Genomic DNA, 27,620 nt, shown 5'->3' with positions numbered 1-27,620 from the left:
GAAATAAATCAAACATACTTTGTGGTTATCATTTTATGCGCCTTATGAGTCCTGAATATGATAAATCTGTCAATTAATTAAAAAATGCATTTCTTCCCAATGTCTCCAGCCTTGGCTTCAATACTGAGGAAATATGAATATTGATTGTTGTATTGTTTTATTATCATTGTGTTTCATCACAAAAACGGAATAGAGAGAGCAACGAGACATTTCCTGCAGTGTACAACACTGATCCTGAGACTACGCTTCAAAGTTGCATTAAGCCATAAGCTCCACCCATAATTATAAAACTATAGCCTACATCTGCGAATGCCCTCTCCCATTACCACAGTAAATTGCTCATAAATATTTAATATTTAGCTAATTGTCCATCCTGTGCCCCACCCTGCACTCCAGTTGTCATTGAAGATCAGTCCCTCCTTGTCACACTCACACTAGCTTTGCTTTATAGAATAGGAGAAATGCGATTTTATACACCTGCAGAAAACTAGCAAAAACACAGACTGTGCTTCACTTTCAAAATAATGTTTGTCATTTGACCAGACCATTCAACTTAATACAGATTTATTTTGCAAATGATTTAATAGTTTTTGTCAATTAATGTTTGCTTGCATTAATTCATCTTTGTCTTATCGATATACAGTATGAGTGTGTATGTGTATGTATAATGTATAATAGAAAGCGCCATCAATGTCATAACTTGCTGAACTTTTCTGACTGAAAAAAATATGTTTAATTGTGAGCCAAAGTTATTTGTTTTGATCAGAGAATTAATGTTCTTTATATGAATAATGATATGAAATATGATGTATAGGTATCAGAAATTCATAATAAAGGCCATGAACACAGATACACAACATATGTTATCTGTATTAGCATCAGCAAAAATAGTCTGCAGATTGACATGCTTTTAAATCAACAAAATACACAATTTAGCAACAGGTCCCACAGTATTGTATCATAATTACAATTCATGACTCATAAACTTTAGTTTGATTCTATTAATATATCTATTAATATATAAATATTTGTTACAACATTTCACAGTTCCTTTAACAGAAACCTTTCAATTTCCACCATGAAACAAAAAAGGGAAAAACACTAGAAACTGCTTACATTCAGCAAAAGTTGAAATACTTGATCACAGTTCCTTTTTTTACAGCCGGTAAGAAAATAAATTTTATGAGCAAATTTGAGCCACATTAAGTACATTTAATATTGCACAGGAATTGGTTATTTCTGTAACTTTGACAAATACAGTGTTCCTAAAGCAGTGGTCAGGTGAAAAGATTACATTAAGGAGTCGATTCCTAAAGTTAGAGGTAATAGGGTGTGAGATAAAGATACCTGCATTTGCCATGCGTGACATTGACCTGTACCAGCATGCACTGCACAAAAGAGATTTAATGGCATGGTGAGCTCCATAAAGACTGCTCTACTAGTCTGTCATGTCATAGGCCACTGCTTCTTAAGGCACACTTTCCACTTCACAGGTGCATCATGGGAACCCAGTACAGCAAATCCTCAGAATAAATACACAGGGAACTAATGAGCTAGGAATACTTAGTAGTCATTGCACATTGGCTGTCAATTGGTATATGACCATCAGAGCATTTCAATGCATTCAGCAACAGCTGAATCTGTGAACACAATATAAATTAAGATGATATCAATTCTGATGATATTCAGTATTTGCATTAGTCACTTAGTTGGTACCTTCCAATGCATTGTGTCCCTCTTTTTAATGTATTCAATTATATAAATATATGCAGACCTAAGTATGTATGTATTCTAGACAGATTGTTTTACTATACCAATACAAAGAAAATACTGCAAATATCTCTGATTGATCTGGATTTTTAGTAATTGCTCATTTTCTGAACCCCAGTTCCCAAAGTGCAAATTAAGAAAATCTGTAAAGTATACCACAATATGGCAACACAAGATGATGTGTATTGTATTGTATGTACTGTATGTAAGTAAGACTGTATGACACTCAAAGCCCATGTCCACAATGGACAAGGCTCAAATTTGTGAAGAACAGTTTCCCTTTTACTTTTTATATATCAATCTGTCTTGCTTTCTGAGTGACACCCACAGAGAGCACTCAGAATTAGTGTCCTTGGTGTGTACCCTTTCTCTGGCCTATCATTTACTTTCTCAGATTTGTTGTGAGGAAGTATTCCAGGCCATGATGCAGAGAAAAAATGAATGGCATGAACTCTCTCTCAAACAATAAATAAATAAATAAATAAATAAACTGACTTGTTTCACAAGAAAGCATACCAAAAAATGTTTTCAACATATTCACCATGATTTCAAACAGTAGCAGTGGCCATTATTGTAAAAAGTTGATTTTGGAAGGATTTCAACTTTCATTTTTAGGTATTTTACAAATTTAGGTATTTAAAAACTTCTGATTCATTTTGGCTTAAGATACACAAGAAGCAAGCCTCCAACCAAATGCCTGTTCCAACTATTTCTCTATTATTCATCTGAACCTTCAAGTATCCGTTTGATGCTGATGAGACAGGGATAAGGGATTACATATGTTCTTCACTCTCATTGTCTTCTGCATTCTTCCATGAAGAGGCCAGCTCAATAGAAGAAATACACTAAGGAGAAAAGAGAGCATTTCATTTTACACACCTAGTATTCCATATACAGTGAGCTCCATAATGTTTCGGATAAAGGTGTGTTTTTTTTTGTTGACTCTGTACTACATAATTTTACATTTATAATCAAACACATGCGGTTAAATTGCTCATTCTTTGCTTTTATCTACGGGTATTTTATAAACCTGTAGAACCGTGTAGAAATTACAGCACTTTTTATACATAGCCCCCCATTTCAGGGCATCATAATAATGAAAGTATATATAAATGAAAGTTGTCATGTTTAGCACTTTGTCGCATATCCTTTGCATGCAAGGACTGCTTAAAGTCTGTAACCCATAGACATCACCAGGTGTTGTGCATCTTCCCTGGTGATGCTCTGCCAGGCCTGTACTACAGCCATATTCAGCGTGTGTTTGTTTCAGAGGCTAGGCATGTTACATTTTGTTTTCAGCATATGAAAGGCATGTTCAGTTGGATTCAGGGGAATTACTTGGTCAGTCAAAAACTTGGCCAGTTTTTGACTTTGTGGCTTTAACAGCATTGGGATCATTGTATTGCTGAAGGACAAAGAACCATCCAATTGGTTTGGAGGTACTTGCTTGAACTTGAGCAGATAAGATGCTTCTGCAGACTTCAAAATTCAATGAACATCTGTTGAGGCTCTTCTCATTTCCCACAGAACTCTACATATCCTTATTATGATTTATATAGCGAGTGCCTGCAATTCCCTGCAGTCCTTTAATTACTAGTCTCTTCTTGTTTTAGTACAACTTTGTCTGATATTGTTCTGCATTTGGCATGTGCTTCAAATTAATAAAGCCTTGTGTCATTACATTATGCAGGCTACCTAGAAAATTTAGAAGAAACAAAAAGAAATATTAGTTAACCATTTTAAGCAGTCCCATAATGTATACATCTGTTCAAAGTGTGTTTCCTGTTCCTGTCTGGCAGTGGAATGTGTGTGGAAATGTGTGGAATGAGCTGATTAGATTCAAAATTAGGCAGGACAAAGAAATACTCACAGAAAATGATTCCAACCAAGATGATACCTATAATCGCCATCATTATCATCATCTGAAAGAAAGACAAATGTGCTTTACTTTCTAATCCAAATCTTACCTTGCCAGCTCCATGAACTTTAATTTGGTGTAAGATATTATTGCTATTGTTCTTGCAGTATTAATCTCATATTCTTAAGGAACTGATTATGTTGCTGTCATGAACAGACATAGATATAGTTACATTGATCATCCTCATATTGTTGGTTGGTGGCTTTTAAAAGAATAATGCCTCTGATACAATTATGATGCGACTGCAAGTCCAGACAATTTTATATATGCACTAGCACTGGTCCTGAGCAATCAACAAAGCAGAGACAAAAGTATATTTTGCAGTGCAAAGACCAATGTTGAAAACTTGAGAATGGATGCTGCCATGAAATATACAAGGGAGAGTGAAAAACTTTGTGAGATAAAAAGATATGCAAGCCCAAATGCCAGATGAAGAAGATTAAAGGAGATAGAGTTGGGGGTGAGGTGGGGGGTGTGCGATTGGATGATTAGAGATTGCAATAGAGGTACTGGGAGGGAGAGAAAGGATGATTTGTCAGTCATAGGTCACAGCTGGATTAATCACTGTCCACTGTAATCCAGATTGGGATTTCCCTTTTTCCCCCATAGAACCGTGACACATGATTGGACGGGAGATAGACCAACCATCTGTCTGCAGGCAGCATGGTTTAGGAATTTATATTCAGCAAGAAAGATAGACTGACTGATGTACCGAGCAGAAATGTAACGTGCAACTCAGACTGCAGTAGAAAGAGAGGTAAAAATAATGACATGATTCTGAAAGAAGACCTGACTTTAAACATGTTGTTGGATGCACAGAGTAAATAAATACAAGGGTTCCTTGTACAAGCAAGCAGCTAAATGACATTATTTGGCCCAAGTTTATGTTTATATAATGAACTGTTCTTTTTGTGAATGGGTGTCTGGATGATTGCATATGACGCACTTTGGTTGGTTTGCCAGGACTGAAATCAGAGTCTATGTCTCGTGGCAACACTCCATTTTTGCGACCCTGCCAACCGTCCCATTAATGAACCAACCTTGCAGTTTTTCCACCAGTACTTGTTCTTGAGCTTGGCAGCACTGCTCTCGAACTGGGAGGCTCCGGCTTGCAGGGCGTCGGCCCGGTCGTCCAGCTCCGACAGCTTCGTGTCCCTGTCCAGCACCTTGTCCACGTTCACGCGCATGAGGTCCACCACCTGGGGGAGAGACGTGGAGCAGAATTTTAATATTCCCCGCATGGACGGGCCAAGCGGCTCAATCGGTTTCATTTATGCACTGTCACCACACCTGATAGAACTGGGGTCCGCAATCTGTAGCTGAGGCCAAAAGGACTTGGATTGGGAAATAAGTGCACTTTACATATGCGCCTCACTAACGTCTTTTCCCCTGTCCATTTCGGGCCTTTGTCACTGAAGGCCTGCCCGCTTCCTGCCCCGCCCACACCATTTACCTCGTCAACTTGGGCCTGGGTCTGCTGTAACCTGCGGTTGCTTGTGAGGTTGGGGGGACCCCCTTCTCCCTCCGGTGCCCCTGGGGCACCTCCTGGGGCAGGAACATCAGAGGCAGGGGACGACCTAAAAACATAAAAAAAGAGAGTGGATTTCCAACCTAGACAAACAGGGTGAGACTAAACTGGACAACGCAGGACCTGTCTGGACTCAGAAAGTGTTTTTAGAATCAGCGTGACTAAACTAGACTGAATATGAGCGCACTGTAAAACTGAATGCTGATTCAAAGACAATAGATTTGATGTGCCATGACTAAACTGGACTTGAACAGAATATGCACTGCAAATAAGAGAGAGGATAGGGCAAGTGGAACTGTCCAAATGAGAGGACAGTGTAATCCATCATCCACCTATAAACTAGGTAGGTTATTGTGTCTGCTCATAATAAGGAAGAATTAAAGAATGATTAATATACTCCTGAACAGAAAAATCTAATTGATAGCACCAGCAGATGCATAGCTTGTACGCTACGCATTCTATGTCTTCACACACTCATCCATGCACACGCACGCACACACATACATACACACACGCACTCAAACATTCGTAATGGACATCTTAATCTGCTACAATGTTTAAAAATGATATTGGCTAACAGTGGCCATATTAAAAATCTAAGTAGCCTAAATATGTCATCAACAAAACACCTGATAGGCTACAATATTGTGTGATTTACATTGCGAAGTAGAAATATAAAATAATTTCTCAAACTGAAAATGAACACATTGACATACAGAACATTTTTGGGTACTCACATTTTCTTTTCAGGTGCTCGCTGGAAGCAAGACGCAAGTGAGAAAGGGAGGAGGAATTACACAGATTACTAAAGGTAACTCCATTTTCAAAAGAAACATGAAAGTTGTCACTAACAACGTTTTTAAATCTACTTCATAAATGACTACTTTTTAGTATTATCTATTTCAGTAGTGCTGAAATCTTTCTCGGGACATTTTAAATTCGCCAAACAGAACACCGCATACGCATCACAAAAGCAGACGTTGAAAAATTAAGGCTAGGTCACGCTGACCGAGCAGATCCATGCGAGTTTATGAGACGGGTGGTTTTATATGAAGGGAAATGATTCTTCTTTGCAACCCAAAGAAATTTAAATTCCAGGCTACTACGACAAACAAAACCCCACAACATATATGCTATGCCATTACATCGAAACTGTGACCCTTGATGATTTAAAAGTAAGCACTGACTGAAGATGGAAATGAAAGCAAAAGAAAGAAATTTAAAAATCAACTTACTTCGAAATCACATCCAACAGAGAGCAATAAAGTATGAAATAGGCTATTATTCCTCCAATATAAATAATTAAATCACTGCTAGGCTGTCTTCTGCGTGCATGTGTGTGTGTGTATCCCCACAGTAGCAATGTATTGTCTACCCTCTCCTCTCCGTTTCACGACGTAGGCTAGGGGGACCCAAGACAGTTATTCGACAGCTAGCTAACTGCAGATCTCTCTCACGGAAAAGACGACTGTCGGCACTGCAGTGGTTCTGTGGGTAATGTTGAGTCGGCTCTCCCTCTCTCTCTCTCTCTCTCTCTCTCTCTCTCTCTCTCTCGGGGAAAATCCCCGGCGGATACAGTACATGAAGCCTGAAAAGGACATACCAATCACCTTCTTTAAAGGAACAATGGACATACAAAATATGGCCCCCAAATGTTCCTAAAATATGCCCCCAAATTGACCAACAAAACAAAGGATATATGTAACACCGTTGCAAGGCTTATTTTTCTGGGGTTGCATCATTCTGCATCTTCCATCTTCCATAAATCCTTGCCAGCCACCTGATTCTGATTGTTTGCTCAGCAAAATGTGTTTTTTTCCCCTAATATTTTGACAAGTTAAAACACATTTTTCTTATATGTTATAACAACTTGAATTTTCAGTATGTAACTGAGCAATGTTTTTTGGGGTATTATGCTGTGTAATCATTTAATAGTAAATCCTTACAAAAGTGTACGCAAGCTAGGTACGCGTTATAAGTATGCGTCCCACATGCCTTTGCTTACAAACCCTAGTTCATGTTTTAATGGCAATGAAGCCCACCTTAACAGTGAATTTACATCCTGGAACTGTGAGAGGGGACAAAATGGCCTGAATAAAGTTGTGGTAACAATAAGTGCAAAAGCTGGCATTAGGGTGGTGGTAATTGCAGTGCAAATGCAAAATACCAAACCTATTCCTTCCTCTACTCTGTTATGACAAAATGTTACAACGTATTTTCTCAGGAAAGAACTACTATAATTTACATCAATTGGTTTCATCTTGAATTGAATCTTTGGCCACTTTAACTGAAACAGTCTTCACACAGTTTGAGCCAGGTTTTGGAATGTGTTCTGTGGAGGAGATGAACTTGTAATGTAGTTTGTACAAAATTTTAAAAATGTATAAAACAGAGTCATTATGGGGACGAGTATGTTACACATCATACTAAGAGACTAAAGAAGGGTAATAGGCACTGAAACAGATCCAGAATCACTGATAAATCCTATAGTTCAGGTTCCAGACATGGAACATTTAACTGCAAGGAATGCAATTTGATAATTTCAAATTCCTCAAGAGATTGATTGAGATTGATTCATTGCAATGAACCATCACTGACATTCCAACTACCAGCAAATGAAACCACCACAAAACACACAAGCCATGTTTTCTCACAAACTGAGGACTTTATTATGTGACATAGCTAGCAGCTGTGCGTTCAGTGGTGGCACAGATGTGCAAAACTTTATTGATTTACACACTGTCATTAGTTTACTCACACAGAACAGAGTGCTTTAAAAAGTTGCCAAATTGTTGGATAGATCTTTGCAGGTGGTTGGTAAAAGGTGCATTTGGAAAGGACACGCTTTATGAAGAATGACAGCTTCACTCCTTTGTGGCCATGTGGAGCATCAGGTCGATGACACGGTGGCTGTAGCCGTACTCATTGTCGTACCTGTGTGCCAAGGGAGAGGGGGTATTAATGGCAATAGAGTGGGAAATTCATTGTTTTTGCACTGCACTGTGGACGAGACTGTGCCAGGGCTGCCCAAAGGGTCAAAACTTTTGATATCTACAATTTTGCATTAAATTGTCACATACAGGATGTCCCCAGGACTGACTGATAAAATGAAGACGTACCATGAGACGAGCTTGACAAAGTGCTCATTGAGGGCGATGCCTGCGCAGGCATCAAAGACAGAGGAGCGGACCTCACTGTTGAAGTCAGTGGACACCACCTGGATGGACGGACAGAAATTTCAGATGCATTACTGACATTACTGCTCAGCTAAGCTTCTTCACACTATTCCGAATTGTACCACAACTAATGCCGCTAGGACACAAACTGACTGCCATATTAGAAGGTGGCACTCACGGCATCCTCTGTGTATCCCAGAATTCCCTTCATGGGTCCCTCAGCTGCCTCCTTAATCACCCTCTTGATTTCGTCGTACTTGGCCTGGAGCAGAAAATGAGGAAAAAGAAAAAAAAAGTCAAGGACGACGGTCAGAAGTTAGGCCCAAAACACTGGAGACAGAAATGTGAGATAGTGATGGACTCACAGGCTTCTCCAGGCGGACTGTCAGGTCAACAACCGATACGTTGGGGGTGGGGACACGGAAGGACATGCCAGTCAATTTTCTGTAAGAAGGATTGGGAGAATTTGTTTTTGAAATTCCACTCAGCTCAAAATACACCAGCCGAAAATAGATCCAGGCAAGGGTTTCCACTATGAGAGGTGATGTAACAAGCCTTAGAGTATGCTTAAGAGTCGCTTTGCTTCAAATTGCTTATCCAGACTGTATGACGTTTGTACAGGGTGGCACAAGTAACTCATGATCAAAATTGAGCAGGGAATAAAGCACCATTGCTGTTACAGGAAGAGATGGACGTTCTGTGACTGACCCGTTGAGTTCAGGGATGACCTTGCCCACGGCCTTGGCAGCGCCAGTGGACGCGGGGATGATGTTCTGGCTGGCACCACGGCCATCTCTCCACAACTTGCCAGAGGGCCCGTCCACCGTCTTCTGGGTGGCTGTGACGGCATGTACTGTGCTCTGGTTTAAAGAGTAAAAAGACGGCAGATCAGCCAATCGTGTGCTTGCCACAAGACGAAGGCGCGGCTTGTGACAAGAATCAGTGGCCCGTCATAGAGGGTATATTGAGTTCTTCCACACACTTGACCTTGTATCATCAAAATCTTTGTCAGGGCACTCAGCCACACAAATGCTTGGGTCATAAATTAAGCAAAGTAACTGTGCCATTTCGTTCTTCTCCCATCCATGATGACAGTCATTCCAATCCACATTTGCATACAATATGCCATAATATGTCAAATAACTATGACCAGCCAAAGCAGTCAGGGTAATGGAGAAGAGTCCTCAATAGGAAAAAATCAGGACTTGGACAGCCTGAAGGACCTCAACGAGAATAGCACAGATATGGGAACTATACACAATTCTTGTACAGTTCCGGTTAAAGTCCGGTTAAATAATATCTGATCTATCAGCCTGGCAATGAGGATGTCCAAATATGGAATGTCTGATACACATACATTTTTGTGCGCATACCGTATGCCATAATTAATCTCTTATCGACAGCTCCCAAATGATCCCAAGTAGTCTCTGTGGGTGTTAAGTTATAGTACACCCAGTAGCAAAGAGATGAACACTAACACAATGGGTCATTATGATGATATACTTAATAATGGTGTTACTAGATATAAATGTGTTTGAGGGTCACTGTAATGTGAAATGATTTATGGCCACCACTTCATTTGTTTCCTTCTGAGCTGCTGATCAATGTGGTACATCAAAGCAGCAAAAAAAATCTTTGCTAAACATTTTCCAGTCTGAAACACATTTAGGCCAGTCAATTCACTTTCCAGCTGTGTCATTTGGGATTTTTTTGTAATGCTTGTATAAATGTGTTCCTGAACGTCTACAAGACTTGACGTTATGACGTTAGTGAAGTTCGGGCCTCACCATGAGTCCCTCAATAATGCTGAAGTGTTCATGGATGACTTTTGCCAGGGGAGCCAGGCAGTTTGTTGTGCAGGAGGCATTGCTGTCAGGAAAAAGACAAATTAAACGCTCTCTACATTGACATTGTCCATCTCACTACCAGCATCAGAGGATTCTAAACAATCAAAGTTACAATTGGTGCATACTTAAAATCTGGACATCATCTCCATTGACTTGGTATTAACATTTCCCTATTTCCTAAGCATTTCCATATTTATACCTCAATGTCTGGTAGCTAGTTATGTAGCACTGTGTGTTTTCATTAAAAAGTATATATAATATTACATTACATTACATTACAGGCATTTAGCAGACGCTCTTATCCAGAGCGACGTACAACAAGTGCATTAGTTCATTAGTTCATCAATTATTATTAATGGTGTGAGTGCAATCAATTTAGCATGAGTTTAAACTCCAGGTTTTAGACCACAGATCTGTATTACACCTGGAACAACTGCTATTTACCTCACAGATTAGGAGTGGCTGTTCCAGTGCAGTCCAGTCATTTAAATGTTTAAACTCTTACTAAAGTGGTTGCAGCTGTCCTCAAAACATCAGAGTTGGCCAGCAAAGGGCAGGTGGCCTTACCTGACGACCTTCATGGAGTTATCATATTTCATGTGGTTGACACCCACCACAAACATGGGGGCATCTGCACTAGGGGCAGAGATGATCACCCTCTTGGCACCTCCTTTCAGGTGAGCCTGTTGGTGAGAATTTGGAACACACGGGCACAGTGAGAACCAAACCGAAACCAGTCTTATGCACATTTCCAGGTCTCCACGTCAGATCAATTTGGCAACAGAATAGGGGCACAAACAAAACTATTTCACTTTGAATGGCAGCCAGTGCCAGAATAGGGCACCTCACTTCACTGATAAAAAAAACAATCACTAAAATGTGCAAATCAACAGTTTAATCATTGCACTTACAATAATTGAATAACAACTGTTAAGCGAGTGCAACATATAGTTGAGCCCATTGTAAACCATCCAGATGAAATGGTGCTAGTTTGTCTACTGTGTATCAGTATTAGCACCAATTCCATGAATTCAGGATGTTGAAAAGAATTTAAATTAGTAAATTGAATACTCCTCATTGAACATTACATTACAAGCATTTTTTTTTTTAACTCAAGGAATTCAGTTCTCTCCAGCCTTGGCATGTATGCAAATGATTTTGCTTAATGTTGTTCTCACATCGTAGCAATGTGAGTCATGTTGCGTTACGTTTTACGTACAGAGGCTTTCTCGATGGTGGTGAACACTCCAGTGGACTCCACAACGTAGTCAGCACCAGCGTCAGCCCACTTGATGTTGGCAGGGTCCTTCCTGGAGACAGAAAAATGGAGGGGGGTTGAAAGATTTACACAGTACTCAACAGAACAGTGTATAACTCTGTGTAATAACTGCAGCAAACTGGAGAGTCACTCACTCATGGAAGATGGTGATAGCGTGGCCATTGATGACCAGCTTTCCGTCCTCTGCCTTCACATCACCATGGAAACGTCCATGAGTGGAATCATACTTGAACATGTATACCTGGTGTGTATGGGGGGAAGGGTGTTAACACAGATTTCCAAGATTCATACCAGTTCTTCGCATTTGGCATTTGGATGCAATAATAATCATAATAATAATAATAATTATTATTATTATTATTATTATATGCTGAGTATCATATAGTAGTATTTTAAACCAGTCCTCTCTCACCCATGCCAGCAACAATGCAATGAATATCATTTAACACATTCTGTTGCATAATCCAAACTCACCATGTAATCCACATCAATGAAGGGGTCATTGATGGCAACCACGGTGGCTTTTCCAGTGATGACAGCAGCACGGGTCACCAGGCGACCAATACGGCCGAATCTGAAAATCAGAAACGCATTAAAGGAGTACCATGGTGGTTGAACGTGACACTTCCCAGTTGTCTTCAGGCAACAACAAAACAAATGTGCATAATTTTTTTATTCTTCAGTCATTTCAATGTACTTTAAAACGTATTTTTCTAAGCCTAAATTTCCCACTATAAAAATTCACCCGAACCGTCTGGGCGTGGTAATGAGAACTGTCAGTTAGCTATGATTGACAGACCGTTCCCCGTTACCATAGCTACCCCCATGATACGCGCTCTCTTTTGGAGACTGAATTTTCACAAGCTAGCTAGCTTAGTAGTATATCAAGTATCGATAGATAGCTAAGGTAAGGACGTTGACTTGTATCCAGTTACAATTTTTGCTATCTAGCTAGCCAAGTTAAGATAAAGCACAACTATAACGTCCTCATAAAAGCGAACTAGCAAGCTAACGTTATCGATAACATTGCCTTATGAAAGCAAACCTCCTAGCTAGCTAACGTTAGCTAGCTAGCTAAATGAATATAACCAGAAATAATCTAAAGGAACTCTAATTTAAATGAACCTAACGTTAGTCAAATATTTGCATTGTCTGAACAGCAGGACGGTGTGTCCTGTCAGATTTCTTTACGGGGCGTGGAAATAGGAGTGGTCACTGTATTCGTGACGTAGAAAAATGACAACTTTCTCAACCGGTTGAAAATGGGACGATGAATTTAAAACGCATATTTCTCCAAAAATACAGAACGGACATATTTAATACTTTGCTCATTGTGTTTCTTCAATGCCTCTTGTGCAAATAGCACATAAAACAGAGAAAGTGTGAAAATCACCATGGTACTCCTTTAAAAACCTTGGTTTCACCCAGGTCCCCGTTTCTACCAGCAGATGGCAGACTTCCTTACAACAGTACCCTCTACTCACTACCTCATCTGCTCAGTCTCAACTGATACTACAACAAAGAAGCATATTTCATTTTGTAGCTTAGATGAAGCTCATCTTGCACATTATTGATTTTTTCAAATCATTAACTTCATTGACCAGAGAGGGTAAACAAACATAAATGGAATTGAAAGCTGGAGCAACAACTGCGATTCCCCTGCAGACGCCGAACCTGTGAAATTCTCAGTGACAGTTACTGTGGAACTTTATACACGAGAGAAAACCCCTACCCTGCCTGTCAAGCACAGAGTGCAGCTATAGTGAGTAGCTTAAGTTTGCTTGTGAAGAGCAAAATGGCTGAAAAAGATTAGTCATGTAGGGTTACTTGAAAAAATATAGATACAAAACCTATCAATAACCAACAGCAAATGGCAATTTTATTCTAACTGCTGAAATGGCAGCCCAGCATTCTTTATCCTTTGTGGATACTCCTCCCCATATTTCTGCAATTCTGAGGCAGGCAATAAAATGAAAGAAGTAAGTGACAGGAGTGGATTCACTGTGCAGTGCACAATGTTTAATGCTTTTGCACAGTAATTGAATTAATCGACATAGCTCAGGAGGTAAGAGCGGTTGTCTGGCAGTCGGAGGGTTGCCGGTTCGATCCCCCGCCCTGGGCGTGTCGAAGTGTCCCTGAGCAAGACACCTAACCTCTAATTTCTCCCAACGAGCTGATTGGTACCTTGCATGGCAGCCTTTCACTGTTAGTGTGCGAGTGTATGTGTGTGTGTGAATGGGTGAATGAGAGGCATCAATTGTAAAGCGGTTTGGATAAAAGCGCTATATAAATGCAGACCATTTACCAATCTCTGCCATGTAGCCAGTAATCATATTTCCAGTCAGTGTGAAGTTCCCACAAGATATTAGGAACAGATAAAATTGCAGTTCAGCCTTGAACTAGCTCAATTACAATGACCTGTTAAGTGAGGAGGGGGAGGGGTGCACACATGTTACTGGTTACAGTCTTTACTGAGTGGTACCCATGAACTTTGCCAGAAAGGTTGCCTGACTATTATTAGGGTGAAAGGAAGAGGAATGTGACAGCTGAGGAAAGGAGAGAGAGCAATAACATTACATAACCAAACTGTAAATACATACAGAATCGAAGACAGGCTAAACACGGTATTGTATATATAGAGAAAGGAAGGTCGTCTTACTAACACTGTGGAGAACATAATTCCTTAGAGGGCAAGATCAGAGCTTGTCTGTCCTCAAGCTGATGCTTACAAAATGTGAGTGAACATACTGTCACTGAGAATGTGTACCAGGATATCATTATTATGAATATATTGCGAACAACACACATATAGATGATATAGTCTGATATTTCTTAAAATGTCATTATAAGGATGAGACTGAAATATTGCCAGCATATTACTGCAAGTTACTTAACAATATATTGTAATATTTAAGAAGTTAAAATATTTACCCATTGATTCCAAATTTCACCATTTTCCCTGACTTGTCCTCTGGAAAAAAAGATAATTATTTAACAGACAGTTAAATAGTGTACAGTTTACTATCAATAGTCATTTGTTCGTAAATGGCAACATAACACAATATGGAAAAGAAACTCAGTTTACTCCAATGATTTCAGATTTCAAACGTAGAACATTTTGCTGATAAGTGCTGTAGGTTACTATCACCGAAATACTCAAGCAATAATTAAGATTTGTCAATAGTCTGCTAAAATCTTGAAATATCATTTCACGGGAAATTCCAATCGTATGAATACAAAAACTGAACAAAACGGATAATCTACATAGTACTACAACAGATAAGCAAGCCGACTAAATATATGATTCAGCTCGTGCACAGTAGGCTATGTGCTTTGTTCGAAGTTTATGGTAAAGTAGGCTATAGATGATTTGAACCATCAATTAACGTGGGCAATGATGTTGAGGTCCAGTACCGAAATGAACTCCAGCATAAAAAATTTGAAAACCATTCCTTAATTCAAATTATCACACAAGAGAACATGTTAAGCCTCGAAAACAATAGCAGCGACTGCAGAGAGGCGTTGAAACCTTATTTAAACCAGATGATCACTGGGATGCTTTATTTAAATATTGCCGTTACCGTTTGTGAGAAGCCTCTGTCCCGGAGCTCCAGGTGTGAGTGGGACTGAGCCAAGATGCCGATGGGTTTTATCATAGTTCTGCCATATCAGCAACGCCCCCTTGCACACACCCACCTGTTTCCCCGCCCCGAATTCCAAGGTCGCCAGAAACTTGATGACATATTAGACCGAAGAAGGCAAACGCAACAGGTAGCAACATCTGGTAATTTTCAGGGTCCCCATCTATCAGACATAATGTATATCCTACATATGATATTAGGCCCATATTTATCATTTGCACGCACACTCGCCATGTGATACACATATCAAAAATCATAATGGATCTACCGTAGGTTACTGTATGGACGTGTGCACCTGCCTGTCCCCAAATTAAGTATTTGTGTCTACATTTGCTATCAGTGTCTAACTTCCAGTCATTGTAATGTTGCAGCCATACAATAATCCACCTATAAAAGATTGCGGCTATGTTTATATTTTAATCTTTTCTTATTTTTAACCTTTTAAATAGGATATTGCAGAAAACAATTTGCAGTTTTAATTCGGCTTCACCATTTCGCTTAATTGTCGAGAGAAGTTGGTGCACTCAGTAAGCCGTCTTTTATAACTTTTTGTGAAACGTCTTCAAAGAAAAAAAAAATTAGTATGCATTGCATAGCTGTCAGTAATTTTGCAAAAAAAAAAAAAAAGATTATCCGTGGCAGCATTTTTTTTACAATAAATTTTTTAAACCACAGCTCCAAACCATCTGACTATTTATAGCCAATCGGTTTAATGCTCGCTTTTCTGGATTAACTTTATACTGATAACGAATAAAGCATAATATGTTTCTTCGGGTCACTTGTGGGTTGACAAGTGCTTCACGGAAACGAATTAAGCGGAGAATGTGTATTGTCTCTAAAACAGGATGCTAAACTCACAAAGTAGTCTATAAACAAATTTTAATGCTACAAATTATTGTAACAAAAACGCCGAATATTAAATAAGTCAATATTTCAGGTATATATTCAGGCAAGATGAAAAATAACTAATCGCATTAATCTTAATGCATTGGTAATAAGGGAAAGAAAGCAGCCGATCTGATTGGCCACAAACCAAATCTGCACCACACCCACAAGTCATTTACTAATCCAAACTTTTTTTCCGGCTGCTCTGCAGGCGCGCTACCGCCTTGGTGAACAAAATTACCTAAATTGAATTTGGCACGCTTAAAATTCATCAGCGCATTGTGTTACCGCTATGACAGTTACGCTTTGACTGTGAAGATGACTGGGCCGATACACAGTAGTGTTAGTCCAGTGTTAATTAATCTTTTACAAAGTTTGAGTCCACTCTGTAGAAACTATGTTGATTTAACATTGAACATGTCCGTGTGTACTTGTACAATGGGCCTAACAGTTGTTCTCAAGTGTGCCTTGAAATTCTTGCATAGTACTACAAACATAAATCTATGTATTCTAAAAAAATTGTTGTCAACGTTATTGGATTACCGTAACCCATGAGGAGAATTTGGAGACAGCCTAGAGTTAAGGCCTTCGGAGTGGGTGGAGCCTGACAGCAGCTATATGTTCTGACCTCTCTGGTGGGTTAGGGACCCAGTGAGTGAAGATGGGATTGCATTTCTTTCTTCCAGGCCATGACATTTACAGTAAAGACCAGGACTTCTCATGTTCCCCTGACCCTTTTCACTTACTCCCTTTCTATAGGCCGTACCGCCCATTCGCACAGGCCCGTCAAGCACTGACATCCAAACTGCTACGTGTGCAGTTTTTTTTAAATGCCTTTTCAGTATAGGCACATAATGCTGGTCTTATAATATATATATTGGTTCTATTAAGTCCATAATCTATTCTCTTCTTAGTTGATACATTATGCAGACGCAAAGTATCTGAATGGTCATGAAAAAGAATGAAGGAAATTAGGAAACTATGTTAATTCTTTTCCAACACAATTCATATTAATTGTTGGAAAAAACTGAGGCAAAATAACTTTAAAAGTCTCTAAAAGGCTTTAACTGCACCATAGTTCATATATGTTCTGTATTCATGTAAAGGGATCTGCAGTTTGTATTTGGTGTTCAAGGCCATGCAGGTGTTATAGAAAATGACTCTGAATATTGTGCAGCAAAAAAACATATAGCTTATTTTTGTTACTGGTTTTCAATTTTGACATAAAATGTAAATTGCAACCAATCACAACCCAGCTGTACATTCTTTAAGTGAAAAGGTGAAGGAAATGTCAAACTAAAAATACTTTCAACGCATAGATAACCTTTTCAGCCACGTCACTCACAGTATGCACCATGGATAACGATTCCCCGATCTTATAGACAAGTGGTTTTCCAGCCTCTCCTCAGGTACTATCATCCAAACCCAGCTATTTGATGCGTTCCATCTCAAGCACACCTGATGCAAATAATCAGCAGCTTGATTAGTTATATCAGGTATGCTTGAATTGGTTCACAATCAATACCTGGGTTTCGATGCGAGTACCCAAGGAGAGGTTTGGCATATAAGAATGGATGACCACCTTCATTGAAAAAATCATAATCTACTGAGCCAATTACATCATTTGGATTTGGTTAGCACAAAATATGCAACACAACCCTGGGGTAGCATTTAGCACAGAGGACTGTACTGTGATTCACCATAAATTTCAAAAACATGAGTTACATTGAGTGATAATATGCTGTATGATGCAGAACTTCACAATGATTTCTGTTACTGGTACCATTTTTATAAAAATTTAAACCATTAAATAGGCCTTTTACTGAAATACTCCAAAGCTGTTCTAATTTTAAAATTAAACGTACAGTAACATGTACAAAGCTTTCTTACGTTTTTTTCTTTGCGAGAAAGCGAAAGCCAATTTTTATTTTTAACAGGACAAAATGTTTGAATTACAAAAGCATAGCTATTTTTATGTTCCACTCATTAACAAATTCACTTTTTGAGCATTTATCAATCTCAGCCAGAGAATGATTGCTGCTACATCAAGTGATGTGGACTTGATTTAAACAGAACATGTATTACTAAACCGTACATGAAAACCATGAAATGGCCTAATATTTTTTTTCAAACAGATTTGCAAACATTCAGTGGACCCTTTAGGGCAATCTGAAGGCCTTCTCTGGGTGGGAAGTGTTTCCCAAGCTGCCCTTGGTGAAGTGGTACAGAAAAGCAAGGCTTTTAACACCTACTGTAGGTTACAGCAGACCTACCGTCCTGTAGGGTTTCACTTCAACCCTAACAAAGCACATCTCATCAAGCGGCTAGAGATTTCACTGAGCTGCCAATTAGTAGAATCAGGTGTGCCAAATCAGGGATGAAATGAAAACCTACAGGATGGTGCATCTCCAGGAACAGGGTTGGGCAGCCCTGGGTTACGGGTTAAAATTCCTGGTGGGACACTGATGTTGAACCCTCCAGCAACCAGAATTGTTTCCGTAAAATATAAAGCAGCATAATTTATAAATGTAATGTTATCTGATAGGGACATACACAGGTTTGCAGAGGGAAATAAAAATTGTGTATAGAAAACAGAAATTGTGTATGATTCTTTAGTAGTGGATAGATATTTATAGGCCATAGCTGGACGACAGTGTTAATAGAATGCTAGAATGCTAGCAATGTTAGCGGCGCTCCAAACGGATGTTAGCGGGATCTCCAAACGGATGAAAGGAAGGACTTCAGATGAGGATCCGCTCATACTGACACTGGCGAACACATCCTCCCGGGAGCCAGCTATCGAGACACGCATTTTCAGCCTCACTGTACCATGAGTAAAACCTGAAGAATCTGTACACACTGAGCACTGAAATTCACACAAGGCAGCTCTTCACTCTCCTTTTGCCCTCCCAGCTTGGCTGTGGCTTGGCCTTCTCATACTACAAGCTCCTAATAACCACAGTGTTTCCCCAGAAGTGCTGGCGTGGCGAGCACGTTTCTCCAGACAGCTGCTGCCACACACAAGCAGAAGGGGGCACGTGCACAAGCATGCATGCACCTGGCAGGAGAATGTGCTCCTCACACACGACTGCATGCTGAAGGCCAAAGGCAGTGCTGATGAAAATGGTAAGTCAAACCTTCAGTTAACAGGCCTGAGGTTGGCAAGGGTCTCCCATATCAGCATTTACTTAGTCATGATTCATATGCACGCACACACGCACGCACGCACACACACAAACACCCGCGCACACACAAGCAGAATTTGAGTTTTAAATAACCACACCCATTCAATAGTGTACTTCAAATTAGTATTATATTATAGATGTAACAAAATAACAGTTCACTTTCAGAATAAGATGTACAGTATTTCCGTATGCATGTTTGATTTTTCAATTAAATAGAGTCAGCATTTCCACTGTACTTGTTCCATACTTGTATTTGTTCCCTGTTGTCAGTACGTACATAGTAAAGTCCACTACCATACTGTCAGTAAGTCCAGAACATAATACTGTCCAGACAGTACACCATTAGCTCAGTACTGCTCATTGCAGGTTCTTTTCAGAATAGCACACGCTTCAGTTAAACTAACAAATGGATTCAATAACAACAGTAACAAGGCGAATGTTACCCACCTATCCACCCCACCAAAACATGGGGAAAAGAAGTGGAGGGGGGAGGGGGCGGTAAACCAGTAAATGCCACCATTGACCTCACACTACACTGCATGGATGCTCACTGTAATGACAATAGGACCATGTTGGAATTAACCACACGTATTTTTGCTTTAAAAAATGAAAAAGAAGCATGTTGCAACTTCCCAGCAACCTCTTTTCGTTCTTTTCATAACTTCTCAAGCTGGCAAATTTGCTATTGGCTTGAACAAAAAGCTACCATTCTTTGTAATTCTGAGGAAAATGAATGATGGTCAAGAAGAGGCTTCGTACAAATAAAACCTCAGCTGTGTCTTTATAAGACCCGGAACAGGAACTGGAAAGAGTTACCTAGTCTCTCCAGGTTTGAATTGTGTCAAGTTATTCCAGTTACGGTTTAAGAAAAATAGTATCCAACTTATCACAGGACAAGTGCCTTACTCCTCAGTCAGTCCACACGCTTCAAACTGTCCAGGAGAAAATGTGACAGGTCGGGTCACAACAATCCTGAACATACAAAAAGAAACACAATAGATAATACAGTAATGGTCCAGTTAATCTGGTACAGTATAGCCGTGCATAGGAAGAGGAATGGCCGGTCAGACCTTAATGCTGTTTGTGTTCCTGTCAGTTCTTACCAATTCCATGGAAAAAATAAGACAAACGTTAACAAAAAAAAAAAAAAGTCAATAGCATTAATAATGATAATAATCACAGAACTTAAACTTGTTTTTCATCCATCAGTCTGTCAATCGGAATGGAATACGAGCACCAAATAATAGTGTACATTAACTGCCCTGTGAGGGGGAAAAGAGTAAATCCCCCTCTCATTTTCCCTCCTTCGCTGTCCTCTGCTTCATTTCTTCTTCCTTTCCTGGGAACAGCGTGGGCAGTACCTGTCAAAAACCCCAGAAAAATAGGGATGCTCAACAGTCTTAATACTGTACCCATGAGGGTCAGGTATGTTCTGAATAGCCTTCACTATACACGGTAGGAGGAAATCTATACATTCACAAACAAGCAGTCACACAGTGCTTCACAGTGGACGTTTTGAACAGACAAAACTAAACGAGCACACTTGTGAGAAAAACTGATAACTTAATCCTGAGAACTTGAAAAACCACCAAGCTGACAAACTGGAGGTAATAGTATTATTATTGTGATTAATATTATTAACTGGGTGACCTGTGTTTCTCTTCACCCTCTTCTTACCATTTTCCTCTGGGCTTTGTTGTCAGTCCAACACAGGCAAAGTGGAACCACTCGATGGAACACTGCAAAACAGCAGCACAGCGCAGCTGAGTTTCCATACATTCCCCTCACAGTGCAGCGCAATAATACCTGCCTGCAGCACGGCGCATTCCCCTCACAGTGCAGCGCAATAATACCAGCCTGCAGCACGGCGCATTCCCCTCACAGTGTAGCACAATAATACCAGCCTGCAGCACGGCGCATTCCCCTCACAGTGTAGCGCAATAATACCAGCCTGCAGCACGGCGCATTCCCCTCACAGTGCAGCGCAATAATACCAGCCTGCAGCATGGCGCATTCCCCTCACAGTGCAGCGCAATAATACCAGCCTGCAGGACGGCGCATTCCCCTCACAGTGTAGCGCAATAATACCAGCCTGCAGGACGGCGCATTCCCCTCACAGTGCAGCGCAATAATACCAGCCTGCAGCACGGCGCATTCCCCTCACAGTTAGCCAATAATACCAGCTTTGCAGCACGGCGCATTCCCTCAAGTGCACGCAATAATACCAGCCTGCAGCACGGCCATTCCCCTCACAGTGCAGCGCAATAATACCAGCCTGCAGACGGCGCATTCCCCTCACAGTGTAGCGCAATAATACCAGCCTGCAGCACGGCGCATTCCCCTCACAGTGTAGCACAATAATACCAGCCTGCAGAACGGCGCATTCCCCTCACAGTGCAGCGCAATAATACCAGCCTGCAGCACGGCGCATTCCCCTCACAGTGTAGCACAATAATACCAGCCTGCAGCACGGCGCATTCCCCTCACAGTGTAGCACAAGAATACCAGCCTGCAGCACGGCGCATTCCCCTCACAGTGTAGCGCAAGAATACCAGCCTGCAGCACGGCGCATTCCCCTCACAGTGCAGCGCAATAATACCAGCCTGCAGCACGGCGCATTCCCCTCACAGTGTAGCACAATAATACCAGCCTGCAGCACGGCGCATTCCCCTCACAGTGCAGGGCAATAATACCAGCCTGCAGCACGGCGCATTCCCCTCACAGTGCAGGGCAATAATACCAGCCTGCAGCACGGCGCATTCTGGACTCTGGACTCACGTCAGTGTTATCGCAGCCGATCATCTCTCCGTAGGACACCTGGTGGCACAGGCAGTAGGTGGGCTCATTGGGGTCCACTGGCATGTCCAGCACATCGGAGGGGTGGACGTTCCCAAAGTTGACTGTGGGGGCGGGGAACTCTGCTCTGTGGACAGAGAGTGACACAGTTGACAATCTGCAGAGACTGAACACTGAAGTCATCATCCATTATACAACTGTGCAAACAAATTTTTATTATACAACAAAGAAAAATTCAATGGTTCTGACAGGGTGCTAAAACGGAGCACTCGATCGCATATGAAGGATGAATCTGAATGCTACATTTTCCCCTCAGCAAAGATGAGTGATGTTCCGTGTCATTGCGATTTCTCATTGTAATCTGATGAGTCCACTGAAGAGCCACAATGGCTCGAAACCTCACTCATATCTGTGCCAGATTTAAGGAGCAAACGCATGCTACTAAAAAACATCAGACCACAGACATCAGTCTGTAAAACAAGAAACAAAAAATATCAGTGGCTGGTCACTGCATTCTGATGTCAGAATGATATATTGCAGCTCCTCTAAAATCCGAAACGATGTAGCGTTCTGTTGATCTGCTCATTTCTCATGGACTTTCAGCTACAGACTGATAAGCGCCCAATTTATATAACTGGCATGTCTCGTACCGGACACAAAAATGGCCCTCTGGCTAAACAGGCTAAGCAGAAAGGCAAGACGGAAGAGCTTCATGGTCAGGCTCGTCTTATAATAGACTGTGTACATTCACTGTCATCTGTATGAAGGATTTTAGTTGCTGTTGGCAAGGGAAGCCAGGTCAGGGGATCAAATGGATGCCACAGAGCCAGAGGGAGAGTGACAGGGAGCGGCGTAAGAGACTGGCTGGGCAGACTGATCGGACACCCACACCACTGCCCAGACTGCCACTCAAAGTGTGTCCTTGTCTGTACCTTGTTATCATTCCTATACGGGCCTTTACTATGATACACTTATTTAACCTGTATTTTGTGGTCTGTGCAATGCTGGGGCATTTTTGTAATGTTAGTTTGGGGCTGTAATTTTTAAATAAATGAAATACATGAATAAAAAATGAAATGTACGGAGGGAATACAAGAATCTGCTGACTATTCAACCTTCAGCAAACGTCTGTCACAAAAAAACCACAACGTAGGTTCCATGAATGACGCTCTGAGGCTGCAACTACAAAGCACACAAACAAAAAAGGAAAAAATAAAAAAGGTAAGACTCATGAAAGACGAAGCCCCACACGCGGAGAGGACAGGAGGTCCTGAGAACGTGACACGCAAAAGCGAGCATATGTACGTACGTGTGTATGAGCTTGACTTTCTTCTGTCCGTTCTTGGGGCTGCTGTCGTCATCAGAGTTCTTTACCTTTGACCGAGTTCGGGCGACCTTCTTGTCTTTTAGCCCCCGTGACTCTGCTGAAAAAAAGAGCGGGAACAGACTAACACAGCAGCATTCACAACCCAATAGGACAGTGATCACAAGAACATGATTTAAATGCTGAAAATTTGTACTACCATTTTCAATTCAAAATTGTTTTCTCTGCCCAGTGTTTAAGAATGCCCAACTGCAACAGGGACCATTACAGTAAATTCCTCACATACACAGAATTTTTTCTCTGTTGAGTGTGTAGTTTTGAATGGTTACTGAAGTACGCAAGAAATTGTATTCCCTCTTAGTCGATAAGCACTTCTTAGGGAGGCATGAACACAGCAGGTGTTTTTTAAACTGGTTGAGCATGGGTCACAATGATATTTTTCTGCTCCTCTCAGTGGGCGAAGAATGGCAAGCGCATTTGGATAGTGCATAGATTATAGGCTGAAGGCAGAGACTAAGATCCAGCACTTTTCCTCCATTGCTCTTCTTCATCAGGGTGTGAATCAGTGGTCATTAGTTGCACTTGGCCCTCAGAACCCACTCTTGCTCATCTTTGTAAATTGTGGGCACAGTACCAATAATACCACCAAGCAAACTGAGCACCACTCAACGCGCTTCACTTCATCACAAGCCACGTATCATTTCGCGCTCTCTTAAGAAAGAATAAGCCCAAACCCTAACACACAAAGACCACACACAGCTGTGAGACGCACCCTTGTTGCCCTTGCTGGAGGCGGAGTCGTAGTCAGTGCTCTCCAACTGCTTCTCTTTGAGGTCTGCCTCAAAGCGGGCCAAGTCAGTGTCTAGCCGACGGATGTGTTTGTCCACCTGAGAAACATGAAAAAGTAGAATTAAACTTACGGCAACACAAAAAATCACAATCAATCACAAGTGGGCAGCAGTGTATTATAATGGGTAAGGAACCGGTCTTGTAACCTAAAGGTCACAGGTTCGATTCCTGGGAAGGGCACTGCCGTTGTACCCTTAATCTGCATTGCTTCAGTATATCTCCAGCAGTATAAATGGATGCAATGTAAATGCTACGTTAAAATTGTGTAAGTCGCTCTGGATAAGAGCGTCTGCTAAATGCAATGTAATGTAAGAAGTATACCAATATATTAATAGAAACAATTAGATTTCCATTAAAATCAAATGTATATATTCCATAACTTACGACAGATGCAAGATTAGCTGCTTGCAACAGTCAAACTCATGTGAAATTGAAAGGTGAGCGGGGAACTACTTCGTGAGATTTATATCTTTCAAAAAATTTTGTGTAGGTGTGCACACTTTTGAATATTAGTCACTTAAGTTTCCATCTGTCATATTTAACTGCTTTGACACATAAGCAGTATTTGGGATTTAGAACTAGCATTTGATAAGTTGTACTGTGCAATACAATTCAAATGCACCCAACGGCCACCTCGGTGGACATGGCCAGGACGCCATACTGAAGCAGGTACTGACCATCTCATAGGTCTGCATGGCCAGCTGGATCTTGTCGTCCCCAAACTCCTTGCACTTGCCATAAGACTGATGGATCTGCCGCAGAAGGGAAAGCTTTTGCTCTGAAGACAGAGTCCGCGCGCTGGTTGTGTACTCCCGCGCAAGTGAGTCGATCTGCCCCTTCAGGTCTAAGATATCACAAGGGAGAGGGTACTAAGCGTAAATGGGACATTAGACTACAAAGAATGAATACTGACAGAACTTCAGGGATGTAAACACAGTAAACTTCTGTAAACTCGCTGAATGTGTATTGACAAATAGAACGAGATACTATCAGTGTTTTCGCTAAACCCGGTTCTGGACAGGAGTGTTCAACGTTGAATTAGCATTCTTCCAAATGACAGGAAACACGCGCAAGCAGAAAGGACCAGGTCAGGTTTAAACAAAATATCTAAAATAATACAAATTGGAAGTAACGATGCCGGTTTACCCTCAGTCCGCTCGTCCAGGTCTCTCATGAGCTGGAAATTCCTCTGCAGCTCAAACGGCAGATTCTCTATACCTGGGGAAACGACATCGATTGATTAACAAACCAGTCGTTTCATAAAATTGACTTTAATTCATAAAATACGTAAAATACATGTCTAAACCAGTAGGTCACCAGTTCTAAAGACGTTTTAGCTAGTCTAACAAGCTATAACCGTTAACTATTAACCACCAAAGCTAGGAAGCTAGCATAGATTGCTAGATAAAGAAAAAGGGTGCCGTAATACAGCAAGAGCTACTCATAAAAAAAACACAGAACTTCCCGATCACATTCAGCAGCATGCAATGGCACATTCACCAAACCGAGTAAAAATATATCAACATGCTAATTTTGCTAGTTGTCTTGTAACGGTATACCAGACCAGATTAAATACAATGTTGCCTTTTCTTGAAAATCTCTGATTTTAAAGCAAAATATACTGTATTAGACATACAATATATGTAATCTAAAATCAAGGATATAAGAAGTATCTAAAATTTAACAATCACAATAGCTTATGCAGAAAGCAAAAACAGCAAATCTTACTGTCCAGATAATGTTCTAAGTACACTCCTGCCGCCATCTTGACAACAAACGCGAATAAAAATCGTGCTTTTTCTTTTTTGTTTACACTCGTAACTAGCGGTGCAATACCGCCACCTACTGGACTGGAGTATGCATCACATAGCTCTCCACAAGTTTCAGGAGTACGGGGCGGGCCTTACGTACGCTCTATGGGGCGGGCCACGTCTAAAGAAAGAGGGTGTCAAAAGCAACAGGGGCGTGAGTCAATTGGTTTATATTTGTCGATTATCCGGTCAGTTACACACATGCTATCCAATCCAAAGCATTCTCCAGTCAAGTAGGCGTTTAAAAATCGTTTTTTTCATGCATCTCATGCACTGGTGCAATTGCAGAGAACCGCTACATTTATACCAAACAAATCACTTACCAACCTTCTGTACGTATCAGCTTTACCCAAGAGATGAATGACTCATCAAACACAAATCTTTTAAAAGTTTCAGACATACACTATGTGGCCAAAGGTATATGGACACCCCTTCTAATTAATCGGTTTGGCTACTTTAGCCACACCCATTGCTAACAGTTGCATAAAATCAAGCAGATAGTCATGTAATCTCCAAAGACAAACATTGGCAGTAGAATGAGTCATACTGAAGAGCTAAGCGACTTTCAATGTGGCACTGTCATAGGATGCCACGCTTCCAACAAGTCAGTTCATTACATTTCTGCCCTTCTAGAGCTGCCCCAGTCAACTGTAAGTGCTGTTATTGTGAAGTGGAAATGTCTAGGAGCAACAACAGCTCAGCTGAGATGCAGTAGGCCACACAAGGTCACAGAACGGGACTGCCGAGTGCCGACACAGATAACGTATAAAAATCGTCTCTCCTTGGTTGCAACACTCACTACCGAGTTCCAGACTACCCCATGGAATGGGTTCCCACGGCCGAGCAGTCGCACACAAACCAAGGATCACCATGTGCAATTCCAAGTGTCGGCTGGAGTGGTGTAAAGCACACCGCCATTGGACTCTGGAGCAGTGGAAATGCGTTCTCTGGAATGATGAATCACACTTCACTATCTGGCAGTCTGAAGGACGAATCTTGGTTTGGCGAATGCCACGAGAACGCTACCTGTCTGAAAGAATAGTGGCAATTGTAAAGCCTGGTGAAGGAGTATTAATTTGTTCCAGTGAAGGGAAATCTTAGTGCTACAGCATACTATGACATTCTAGAGAACTGTGTGCTTCCAACTTCGTGGCAACAGTTTGGGGAATGCCCTTTCCTGTTTCAGCATGACAATGTCCCCGTGTACAAAGCGAGGTCCGTAAAGAAATGGTTTGCCGAGTTTGTTGTGGAAGAACTTGATGGACCTGCGAAGAGCCCTGACTGCAACAACATCGAACACCTTTGGAATGAATTGGAACGGCGACCGCGAGCCAGGCCTTATCACCCAACATAAGTGCCCAACCTCACTAATGCTCTTGTGGTTGAATGGAAATGAATCCCAGCAGACTAGATAGTATCTAGTAAAACACCCAGAGTTTCTGCCTCTACTACGTGACCTGGCAGGCTGTTCTACACATTGTCTACTCTGTGTGAAAAAATTATTTCTAATGTCTATACGGAATGTACCTTCTGCTAATTTCCAATTATGTCCCCTCATTCTACTAACTGACCTCAACCTGAATAATCTCTTGTAGTTCACTTTGTTGATCC

At 41.0% G+C, this 27,620-nt stretch overlaps 3 protein-coding genes across 4 annotated transcripts; all 3 read right to left on the bottom strand.

The window, feature by feature from the left end:
* Positions 1 to 852: 852 nt before the first annotated feature.
* Positions 853 to 6,736, bottom strand: LOC135261586 (vesicle-associated membrane protein 2-like). The gene is made up of 6 exons (XM_064348067.1): positions 6,452 to 6,736; positions 5,954 to 5,973; positions 5,142 to 5,265; positions 4,729 to 4,887; positions 3,641 to 3,692; positions 853 to 2,615 (listed from the first exon to the last, which is right to left on the bottom strand). Coding segments are annotated over exons 2-6 (354 nt in total). The 5' UTR covers positions 5,956 to 5,973; positions 6,452 to 6,736; the 3' UTR covers positions 853 to 2,598.
* A 1,125-nt stretch (positions 6,737 to 7,861) lies between these two features.
* LOC135261584 (glyceraldehyde-3-phosphate dehydrogenase-like) lies at positions 7,862 to 15,209 on the bottom strand. Its single transcript, XM_064348064.1, has 12 exons — positions 15,100 to 15,209; positions 14,450 to 14,489; positions 11,993 to 12,092; positions 11,653 to 11,759; positions 11,459 to 11,549; positions 10,807 to 10,922; positions 10,180 to 10,261; positions 9,101 to 9,252; positions 8,758 to 8,836; positions 8,571 to 8,654; positions 8,336 to 8,433; positions 7,862 to 8,150 (listed from the first exon to the last, which is right to left on the bottom strand). Exons 2-12 carry the CDS (start codon positions 14,470 to 14,472, stop codon positions 8,081 to 8,083), a joined length of 1,002 nt encoding a protein of 333 aa, XP_064204134.1. The 5' UTR covers positions 14,473 to 14,489; positions 15,100 to 15,209; the 3' UTR covers positions 7,862 to 8,080.
* Positions 15,210 to 19,338: 4,129 nt separating this feature from the next.
* On the bottom strand, positions 19,339 to 26,070 carry LOC135261585 (inhibitor of growth protein 4-like). Of its 2 annotated transcripts, none has more exons than XM_064348065.1 (8): positions 25,927 to 26,070; positions 25,345 to 25,416; positions 24,876 to 25,042; positions 24,122 to 24,236; positions 23,335 to 23,449; positions 22,008 to 22,152; positions 20,907 to 20,968; positions 19,339 to 20,590 (listed from the first exon to the last, which is right to left on the bottom strand). In XM_064348065.1, exons 1-8 carry the CDS (start codon positions 25,961 to 25,963, stop codon positions 20,551 to 20,553), a joined length of 753 nt encoding a protein of 250 aa, XP_064204135.1. In that variant the 5' UTR covers positions 25,964 to 26,070; the 3' UTR covers positions 19,339 to 20,550. The 2 variants fall into 2 exon arrangements, with proteins under 2 accessions (XP_064204135.1, XP_064204136.1); XM_064348066.1 differs by having other exon boundaries at positions 23,335 to 23,446.
* Between the last annotated feature and the right edge of the window lie 1,550 nt (positions 26,071 to 27,620).

The sequence above is a fragment of the Anguilla rostrata genome, chromosome 8 (assembly GCF_018555375.3).
Source record: "Anguilla rostrata isolate EN2019 chromosome 8, ASM1855537v3, whole genome shotgun sequence".
Taxonomy (NCBI): domain Eukaryota; kingdom Metazoa; phylum Chordata; class Actinopteri; order Anguilliformes; family Anguillidae; genus Anguilla; species Anguilla rostrata.
Note: the sequence above shows the minus strand (reverse complement) of the source record. Positions and strands in the feature narration are given on the sequence as shown.